Here is an 11415-nt window from a genome sequence, read left to right on the forward strand (position 1 = left end):
GCTGCTCAGCTCGGGCTGACTCGAACCGCTGTTGCTCAGAGCTCAAACTCTTGAGCGAGCTCTTAACCAACTGAGCCACTCAGCCGGCCCTTGGGGTCTTTATAATCAGATAGTGACCCCTTGTTATTGAGGATTAGAAATGATGATGATGATGGTGGTAATTATGGCTGGTTTATTTAATGTTTACAAGATACCAGCGCTCTAAAAGCATGCTGCGCATATCCACAACTATCCTGTGAGCAAGCATGTAATTATCCTCATTTTCCAGATGAGGAAACTGAGGCACAGAGAAGTTACATAAATTGCCCAAGATTCATAGGTCATTCAGTGTATTCAAACAGAGGCATCCTGGTTCTCCAGATCCAAGCCCTTACGGCTACTGCCTCTCTTGTAAACAAGGAAGTAAAATTTTCTGTTCTTACAGATGTAAATCAGATATAGATAAATAAGAAAAGTAGCTGAGGCTAGCATAGTGAAGCCCGAATGCCAAGATAAGTGCTTCTCAATCCACCTTTTGCTTTTGTCCAACAGACCTGGCACACTGTCATGCCTACCTGGTGGAAATGAGCCAGCTCCTCCAAAATATGGATGTCCTGCATCGGACGTATTCAGCACCAGCTATCAACGCCATCCAGGTTAGCCAGCTCCCTCTTCTGTTTGCATTCTCACATCCCTCTGCTTTCCTTTCTCCTCCCCGCCTTTCACTAACGGTGAAATGTTGTCTGGTCAGTGGCTTTGGCCAAGTTCAAGGGGCTGGAGGTGGTCACTTTGCAGTGCATTTTCCCCCCTTGGTTTGGTGGACCTTACTGTCTGTGCTCTCTCTCCTGTTTTAAAACAAAGGGTGGAGCTTTTGAAAGTCCCAAAAAGGAGAAAAGATCACACAGGAGGTGGCGGTCCAGAGCTATTGGCAAAGATACTAAAGGAATGCTGCAGGTAACCGTTGCTTCCCCAACGGGCTGGTTTCTTCATTGGCCCTGCTCTGCATGCCACCTGCTGAGAGCTACTTGGACTCGGGAGAATAGATAAGCGGATATTCTATAGCTGTTCCCTCAAATACCAGGTGCAGAGAGATGAGTGGTCACTTAGATTTTCTGGATACTAGAATAGGCAGGTAGTGGATATTGGGTAAGAGGAAATGGCATAAGGTTAGGGGGACTGCAGCTATTTCTACAACTTAGGTTTCCCCTTCTTTAATGCTTAGCCTGCCTGCCTGCTTCCGTTTGGGTAGGCACTCTGACCTATGTCTTCTGCTGCTGCTCAGTGGATTCATCATCCCTCTGAGCCTATTGGCTGGAGTTTCTGGGAGCAGGACGTCGTGCGGACGCTCTTTTGCCTCTTGTCTCCAGCCTCCCAATTTCCCATCAGAGGTTTACTCTCACACTAGCCGCTGACTCGCCCAATGCACAGCTAAGCCAGAGGCCAAGATTTGTAGCTTGGCCATTGCGTATTAAATTGCCACATTGTTAAGGTCCAAATAAATCAACAAGTTACGGATAGGCCATCTGCTATATATTCTTGTATACTCTTTGGCTCAAAGCACTTTATGAACTTAAATATTTTCAAAGTAAAGAGTGATTTATGTACAAAAATGTGAAAAGTTAGTTTGTTTTGTAGAAGCACCAGGAGCAAATAAAGAAAAACGTTTTTAAACCTATCCTCTGTGAACAACCTCGATACTAGATGACTATTGCTGGGAGAAAGGAATTAAGTATAAATGAGAAAGAGCCTCCTGGCAGCTTTCGCTGTCATTTTCAACCTACCGCTTTAATGCTTCTATCATTTCCAAAGAATACAGCAGTTCCCACTTATCCACAGTTTTGCTTTCTGTGGTTTCAGTTTCCTGTGTCAACTGCAGTCTAAAAATATTAAATGGAAAATTCCAGAAATAAACAATTTGTATGGTTTAAGTTACGCACCTATATGGTTCAGTACTATCCATGGTTTCAGGCATCCCCTAAGGGTCTTACCCCCACAGATAAGGATGGGCTAGTATATGTGATTTCTCACCCACTTTTTAAGAAACCAGTACAACTTGCAGAACAAAGTGCTTTCCTGAGTTTTCATTTATTTTTCTTATAAGTAATCACTCAATAGAAAGACTTACCTGTACAGTGTTCTTCTCTTACTGCTTTCCAATCTTAGAAACCTGTAAATATTCTAAGCAATTTGCGTCTGAGAAGAAATATCTCCTTTTGGTATCACTTCAGGTTCCTAAACCTTTTCCTGGCCAACCAAGACTGCATTCCTCCAACCCTAATTTATCAACACTAGATTTTGGAGAGGAGAAAAACTCTTCTGATGGCTCTGAAACCTCATCAGAGTTTTCTAAAATGCAAGAAGACCTGTGTCATATTGCCCATAAAGGTAAACGAGTTTTCTTTCTTCCTAATGTATTTGATGAAAATGTTAAATGTGTGTCTGAATGTGGGATGTCCTTGGAGAGAGAACCTTAGTTGGTTCATTTCTGATCTATGGAGATTTGGGGCAACTCCATTTTTATTTTATTTCCCTGGGAGTAGGGAGTGTATTGGCCAGAAGTTTCTTTTTAACCCCTTAGTGGAGATGGTGAGAGCCTTAGATATAATTTAAGAGCAGAGCAATTCATATGCCGCTGATGGAGGTATAAGCTGGTACTATTCTGGAGGGCAATATGACATACTGTTTTAACTTTTCTTGTTTGTTTTTAATTTGCCTATCCAGCAACTCCACTTTTGAAGAAAGTGGAGGAATTAACTTTCATTTGTAGGAATTAACTTAAAATTTATCCAAATAAAGATATCCATTGTAGCACTGTTTATCATATCAAAAATTAGAAATAGATGCCCAATATCATTGGCCATTAGGAAAAGGCAACTTAAAACCATAATGAGATATTACCACACACTTATTAGAATATCTAACATTTAAAAAATACATTGGGTTGCCGGAAAAGTCACGACATTTTTTCTATGTTTTTCATTGCAAAAATGCGTCATGACTTTTCCGATAACCCAATATATCGATAGTACCAAATGGTGGTGAGGATCCAGAGAAACAGGCTCTCTCATACATTTCTGGTGGTAATGCAAAATGGTGCAGCCACTCTGGACAATTGTTTGGCAGTTTTATATAAACCTAAATACACTGTTTATCCCAGAGAAAATATAAATTTAAGTCCACACAAAAACCTGTACACAAATGTCCAGGGCAAGTTTATTTGTATTTGCCAAAGACCGGAACAACCCAAATGTCCTTCAACAAATGAACGGTTAAACAAACGGTGGTACATCTATACAATGGAGTACAGCTCAGCAATGCAAAAGAGCAGCCTCTGGTTGTACACAAGCTGAAGGGACCTCAAGGGCATCATGCTGACTGAAAATAGTCAATCTCAAAAGGTCACATAGTGTATGATTCCACTTATCAACATGTTTGAAGTGATAAAATTATAGAGATGGAGAAGAGATTAGTCGTCACCAGAGGTTAGGGACAAGGAGGAGGGAAAGAGGAAAGTATGGGTGTGATTATAAAGGGCTAGCAAGAGGGATCTTGGGGGTGATGGAAAGTTCTGTATCCTGATTTTGGTGGTGGTTCCATGAATCTACACATATGATAAAATTGCATTGACCAGTATTTGCACACATATACACAAATGAGAGAGCATGCAAAACTGGTGAAATCTGAATAAGAGCTGTAGATTATACCATTGTCAGTTTCCTGGTTTTGATATTGTACCATGGTTATGCAAGATGTTACCCCAGTGGGAAACTGGATGTAGGTACCCGAGACTTCTCTGCACTGTTTTTGCAACTTCCTGTGAGTCTATGATGGCTTCAAAATAAAAAGTTTAAAAATAAACTAGAAATAACCTAAATGCCCAAAAATAGAGGGATTGGATGTTTTTAAATGTAATATAATCGTATGATAGAATAGTCAATAGCCACATAATAGTAATAGCTACCAATATTGAGCTCATAGCTGCTGTCATGTCAGGTATTTATTCAGTGCATTTACATGCACTTTTTCATTTAATTCTAGCAGCAACCTATGGAGTAGGTATTGTTGTAATCGCCATTGGGCAGATAAGAAACCTGAGGCTTAGAGAAGCCAAAGAACTTCCAGAAGGTGATATGGTAGAAATTAGCCAACCTGAGACTTAAACCCTAACTGGCCTGACCCCAGTCTGTGCTCCTCACCTGGTGCCTCGCTGCCCTTACAGATGGGGTAGCCAGGGTTATTTTTATAGACATAGAAAGATGTTCACAGCATATCATTGAGTAAAAATATGAGGCCACAAAACGATATATAGGTATGATTCCTGTTTTTGTTTTTTTTAAATAAACTATATAAACCTAGCTTATATAGGCATACTTGAAGGTCTGAAAGGATATATACCATCATTTTAGTGATAGAGGCTGGAGTTATAAGTACTGATTATATTTTTTTTCTGCTTATCTTTTAAAATTTCATGTTTATCATTTTGAAGGGAGAAAATGGATTAAAATTTTTTAAATGGGAGGGGGTGTTTGAAGGAGGAAAGGCATTCCCTCTATTACCTTGCTCTCCTAGCCCTGCATTTTTCTTCCTTCACATTGTTGATTCCTCAGCTGTCTTCTTCCCTTACCCTACAAACCTAAAACATATTCGTTATGAGGAAGCCAGTTCATGCTCTTTGCAAACTCTTGTCCTGGTCCCCATTAGCACTTTGTCGGTGTTTTGCAGTGCTGTTGTATGATCCATCTGTAAAGTGGACAGAGTTACCTGCTGCATGCCTTTAAAGCTCTTCACACACCCCTTGTGTGTTCGCTCCCATTCAAGGATCCGTCGTCATTAGGACATTACAGCCTGGATGTTGTAGGAGGAAATGCCTATAAAACACCATTACTTTTTAATAATATGAACTATCGTTTTAAAAAATGAGAAAACCCTGCCTCCCGGCAGAAGGGAAACAGCCTGAATTTTACCTACACTGAAGAAGCTGCTTCCTCAGCAGGATGGAGGTTGCCGTCTTGAGTCTGTCCATTGATTGCATCCTCCTGCAGAGGGCTCAGCCTCGGGGATAGTCTCTTAACAGGCCTCAGCCAGCTGTTCTGCCTTTCAGGCTTTATGAAAGCCAGCTGGCGGCAGAGCTGCCACATACCTAGACTAGGTCAAGGTTTGTGCTTTGGGAAAGGTCCAGGCATACTTATTCTGCAGACACCTGGGCTTACTGATAGCCGATTCCACAGGGAGCCTAACAAGCTGTGTTCCGTTCCTGTGGTATTAAATGAAGTCCACGCAGAGACCGAAAGATATCTAGAGTCTCTTACACAGGCCGTAACTCAGAAGCCTCCTGGAATAAACATAGCTCTCAGGTTTGTCCTAAGCCCTGTGACCTTGCGTGCTTTCTCACTTCCATACATTCAGACTCAAAGCATCTTGGCCTTTCATCCGGTGTAAGCTTGATGGTACTTTTTTGACTGCATCGCAAATCTATTGACTCTGAGTCTAGAGCAGCTGAACTAAAGGCAAGAATTCTACTGATGTCGTAACGTACTGTATTACCTACTTTTGTCAGTTGGTTAAAAATGCATTGGAATGCTCCCTGTTTTGTAGAAGTTAGAACACATGGCAGGCAGCCAATACATAACCATCCTAAAAAGTCCTTGTTATGTACTAGAGACTATAAATTTGATTTTTTATGGCATATTGCTGAACTAATTCTCATTGGTTCATGTGTCTGGCTTTGTGTATATGCTGTCACATATAAGCAAACAAGGAACAAAATATACTAAAATCTAAAAGTCATAAGTAATTTATATTGCATATATTAGCCTTTACATTTCCCAAATTGTATTTCATGGAACACTTTACCCATAACATGCTTTAAAAACAAAAGAGTTCCATGATTAAAAATGTTGCTGACTATGGTCGCCTTTGCATTTACACAAGAAACAGTAGATATTAAAGGCCCTGAGAAGTCCTGTAGCACAAGTCCTGTTAGCTGCGTTTAACTCAATGATTTTCTATGTAATTTGGGAAATTCTTCTCCCTCCTCCCCAAACAGCTATCAGCTATTACCACCCTGGAACTAAAGTTCCTAAAAAACGTATTTCAGGAAACACTGTAAATAATAAGCCGTTTTGGAGCTAACACTCTTTATGTGGTGACAGAAGACAGGCATTTACTCTAGGCCACTCCTTTCACTGAATAGCTGTGGGACTCTGACCTCACTGGTTAACCTCTCTGGGGCCTTAGTTCCCTCACCTGTTAAATGCCCTAAAGTAGTTGTCCTGACTCCTTTGGCTTTCAAGTTCTATAATTACTGTTTATGATTAATTATTTTGCACTTAATAGAAATAATTTCATACTGTTGCTTATTGGTACAAGGGTATTTTATGAGTGTTCTGTTAGTAATAAAAACATATGACTGGATTAGGTGAGCAGATTTGGGGTGGGAAAGCAAGTAATCGTGTAGGACTGGGGTCAGGGTCCTCCAAATGGAAGTGGATGTTCACATTCTCCCATGGAAGAGAAAAAAATGAGGTTTTACAGATACTTCTGCCGTCTGTAGAAGGTATGTCCACTGAGAGAAATCTTCATTTACAAATGTAAAGGCTAACAGGAGAACAAAATTAAACTCTGTTAATTTTGTATTCTTTTGTTCCTGGATTCTTTTCCTGTGTTGAATTTTAATTGAATGGTCATTTTTAAATGGTTTTGAGCTTATGGAAGTATTGAATAAAAAGCCAAGTGTGTCACAATGACATCACTTTTATAGATTGAAAGCTAAAAGATATATATAATTTAAATAAAAGTCAGGTCATTTATCAAGCATAATTTAGAATGGAGCATAAAAATCTGTGGAGCAATTGTATTTATGTAAATGATCAGGAAATCAGTAGAACCATTTACTTAAATTACCTGATATGTCTAAATTTAAAGAACCATTCAGATAGAATATGGGTTAAAGTATTTTAAAACTGTGTGAGGTTTGAAAATTAGAGGAAGCAGATTACAGAAGATCCAACCACCCCAGATAGTTTAGGTATGTTAATATTTTAAAGAAAATTCATCCAAAATGGGTTTTCCATTAAAAACTGGGAAAGAAAAATAACGAGTCCTACTGTGAGTTGGATGCTATACAATAGCGTGTTCTCTCACTGTTTCCTCAAAGCACCCCAGACATATGGGTATGATCCACACAGACAGATGTGAAAGCTGAGGACTTGTCCAAAATCTAAAGGGCAGCTAAGTGGCAGAGGATTTCAGTTCGTGCTTGCCTCATTATTTCTTAACCTTGTACCACACTGCCGCTGTAGCGTGGGTCTGTGCTTTTCCTATCTTCCTCAAGTTCTTATTCTTTTCTGATGCTGAAAAACTTCTAGAGAAGGAACATATTTAAAAATAGGGTTCAGGTAAATGAAGAGTGCAGGGGTCCTCCATGACCCTCCTCGGCCATCCAAACATGCTGTCTGTACCCTCCCCATCTAACTCAATAAAAGGACGGCATGGAAGCCTATAGAAACGGGAAAGGCAGTGATCACCAAGAGTCAATTGTATGGTGCCCGTGGCATTTTATTCAGAAGCACAACCTGTGTCCCCCTCTCTGTGTCCAGTGAGGGGGATAGCCTGGGAAAGAGATGAGTACGCAGAGATGCCATAATTGCCTTCTGATATTTATTTGAGCACCCGATGAAAGAGGAAGTCCTTCTGTTTACCAATGGGAAGCCACTGAGATAAATGCCAACTTAGGAGAATAAAGGACTTTCTTACCCTCCCCAAGAAGAGTCTAAAGACAGAGTGAACTGCTTTAGGAGACAGCAAATGCTCTGAGAAGCGTGGGCCTGAAGACCGTTGGACAAGGAACGTTAGAGATGGAACGCAGTTGGTGATTCTGTGTGATGGTGGCCTTCGGGGTCTCTGAGGTTCTTTGTAGCTGTGAGCATCTAAGACTTTCGATGTGGTCTTGTTTATTATCAGATACATACACTTGTTTCTTTCTTTTTTTTCTTTTTCTCTAGCATCATGCTAGAAATTAGTAAGAAAACACTCCTGCCACAGAGAGTATTGCTGGCCTCTGGGATCATGTATCTTTAACGATTAATGTAACGAGGGGCTCCCATGAGCAGCCTCTCATCATAGCTGTGTGTGTGCTGCCTCATTAGGCTGCTGTGAAGGACTATTTGAATGTCCTCTGACTGGGCCTAAACAGTCATATGAGAAATTTAGTGCACGGGGATCAGGTCTTCTGAGCTCCTTTGTCAGGTGGTTTCAAAAGGGCTTTATACTTTAAAATTAAATATAGTGACTATATGTGTATTTTTCTGCTTATTTTATGCCCACCACTGTCTTGTCGGCTATACATTTTGAACCAAATGGTATATGTTCTGCCAATTTAAAAATTTTCATAGGAATCGTCTAGTTTGGTTGCATGCCTTGCTTTACTGCCATCTGAAAGCCAGAGAAATTGGTTTAGTAAAGTGGCAGCCAGCTGAGTACCACATTGATTTAATTTAGAGCAATAAGCAGAACAGTGGGAAAAAAATTTTTTTTGTAACTATGGAAGGTGATGGATGTTAATTAGATGTATTGTGATCATTTTGTAATGTATACAACTATCGAATCATTATGCTGTACACCTGAAACGAATATAATGTTACATGTCAACTATACCTCAATTTAAAAAAGAAAAGAATTGTAATAATAAATTAAAGATACTTACAAAAAAAAAAAAACCATGACAGTGAAGAGGTTTCCCCCAAGGACCTGCTCAGAAGGGCCTGGGTATCCTGTGGAGCTGCAAAAAAGGGGGTGCCTATCTAATAGGACATAAAATGCAGTGAGTTAATGGCAGGGCTTGTTGCGTTCCAGCCGAGGCTGCTCTTCGGCTGCTCAACAGATTCTGGTTAATGCCTCATTCATAGAACCTCTACCCTGCATGCAATTCTTTACAGGTGTTGTCCTGGCAAGAGGCTGAAGAATCCTCCCCAAACTGCTGCCCGTATTTTAAAAGACTGCAGTCACCACCACCACTTTCGTCATCATGTGCTTCTTTTATCAGTGTCCCTATTATTATTGCAGTGACATTTATTATTTATTATGTGCTAGGCATTAGGTTAAGTGCTTTACCTGCATTATCTTGTTTAGTCCCCATAATGATCTTATAACGTAAATGCTATTATTATCCCCATTGACAAATACGGGACCTGGGGTTCGGGTATATCATGTACTTGTCCAAAGTCATGCAAATGAATAAGTGATGGAGCTGGGAAGAATTCAGTGCTGACGTCAGAACCCACACTATTGGTCACTCTTATGCTGCATTATTTTGCTCAAATTGCTCAAATCAAAGAGCTAAGTGTGTTCCATAGAAATTATTAGAAAATTTAGGACCTGTTGACCCTGACCCCTGTCGTAAGTCGACAGAAGCACCATAATTAGTGTGTTTAAACAAATTGCTTATTTGTACTATGACTTTGTGAAGATGCTCTAAGTGTATCACTAAACACCACAACCTCAGACAAGTTCGGCCACAACCTATAGAGAGGTTCAATTGTCCTCATGGCTGTGAAATGAAGGAAGTAAGTCAATAATGCGTATTTAGTTTCTGTGATACTAAATAGGCCACGCTTGAATAACAATACCTCTAAAAATGCAACACTGTGGAATTCAATAATATGCCAGGCCATTTGAGAAGTATGTCTGCTCCTACGTCCTGCCCTTCTAAAACAAAATATAATAAAGGAAATTGGAAAAATAATATTCAGAGGTGATAGCCATCATCAATAATTCAGATGATAGTTTCCTTGTCTGTAGGAGGTGACTTATATATTCCGTGATCAAAGCCTGATGAATTCTTTTGCTGTCCATGTTAATGGTTTCTAAAACGTCAGTTCAGGCATCTGAGGGCCTAATAGTGTGAAGCTTTTATTGAACCTGAACGCTGCCCACTGAAGTGAACAGAGTAGCCGACTGCCATGTTTATAGGTGGGGAATTCTGGGTCAAGCAGCTAGAAGGACTAACAAGGAAGAGGGCAGGTAGCACCCTACATATTTTGAAATAATTCCAAACTTATAAGTGTCAATAATATAAAAAAATGCCATATATACCCAAATTCACCATTTTTAATATTTTGCCACATTTATTTTCTTTTTTTCTACACAAGTCCACATGCACGTGAGCTTCTTTTTCTGAACTGTGTGAGAGTAGCAAACAAATGTCATGTCTTTTTTTACACCTTTGCACCCCGTAGTGTATATTCTTAAGAATAGGGATATTCTTAACTACAGTTGAGTTATGAAATTCTGGACACTTAGCATTGAGGCAGTACTTTTACTTATTCTACCTTCCATATTGGAAGGGTGTCAGTTATCCCAATAATGTCTTTTGATAGCATTTCCCCCTTCAGTACAGACAGGATCTAGTCCGTGATCATATATTACATATATAATAATTGTCATGCTTTTTTTTTTTAAAGATTTTATTGGGGAATTGGGGGAGGGCAACAGCGTTGGGGAATCGGGGAAGGGGAACAGACAAATTGCTGTCCTTTTGTTCTTCAGTCTAGTTGTGGAGGATGTCGCTTCATTGGCCCATGTTGGTATTATCATTGTGCTTTTCCCGGGTGAGGCAGATCACTCACCAGCGATTGAACAGCCGCTCAGGACAGCTCTTGGCAGCTCACACCAGCTGCCGGCTCATGGCAGCCCACTGCAGCAGGGACTACAGCCTATGCGGTTGCTGGCGATTCATGGCAGCCCAGCTCTAGGTCGAGCTGCTGTTCACCATCTTAGCTGTAGAGGGCGCAGTGTCACTGGCCCATGTGGGATCCAAACTGGCGGCCCTGCTGCTCAGAGCTCGCGCTCCCAAGCCAACTCTTAACCAACGAGCCACTTGGCCGGTCTTTGTCATGCTTTTTTAGTCTCCTTTAATTGGAAATAGTTCTTCAGGCTGTCTTTCTCTTTGATGAAATGGACATGTAGGCCACTTTTTAAAAATAGGATGTTCCTTATTTTGGGGTTGTCTAATGTTCCCTCATGATCTGTCCCCCGCTGGTATACAATAAAAACGACAGTGTGTCTTTTTCAGGGTATTACACCTGAGACACTCTCACTGGAGATTAATTTTGGTCACCCAGTTAAGGTGATGTCTTGTTCCTCCACTGCATTTTTACTATTTCCCCCCTGAGAACAAATTAGCTTTGTTTCTAAACATGTCCAGTCTGTGGAGATACAAACAAAACTAACTGTTGATAATTGAGAATCCAGAAGTATAGTCCTTTCAAGTGTCAAAATATCTCAATGATATGTTTCAAAATCATGAAATGTTACAGTCGATAGGGGCTTTGGAATTGACAAATGTGTGTGATTTTTAATGTTTTATAGACTTTTTTTTTTTTACAGCATTTAGGTTCACAGCAAAATTGAGCTTATAGAGTTCCCTTATACCACCCC

The 11415-nt window shown here is 40.3% G+C and overlaps 1 protein-coding gene across 1 annotated transcript in view; it reads left to right on the top strand.

Annotated features, from left to right (window-relative positions):
- The window catches only part of OSBPL3 (oxysterol binding protein like 3), a 173302-nt gene that overhangs the window by 112250 nt on the left and 49637 nt on the right, over window positions 1–11415 (top strand). The window contains 3 exon segments of the mRNA XM_019651984.1: window positions 532–635; window positions 841–933; window positions 2208–2452. Of these exon segments, the coding sequence (XP_019507529.1) occupies window positions 532–635; window positions 841–933; window positions 2208–2452 (442 nt within the window).

This window comes from Hipposideros armiger, unplaced genomic scaffold, assembly GCF_001890085.2.
Source record: "Hipposideros armiger isolate ML-2016 unplaced genomic scaffold, ASM189008v1 scaffold_171, whole genome shotgun sequence".
Classification (NCBI taxonomy): Eukaryota; Metazoa; Chordata; class Mammalia; order Chiroptera; family Hipposideridae; genus Hipposideros; species Hipposideros armiger.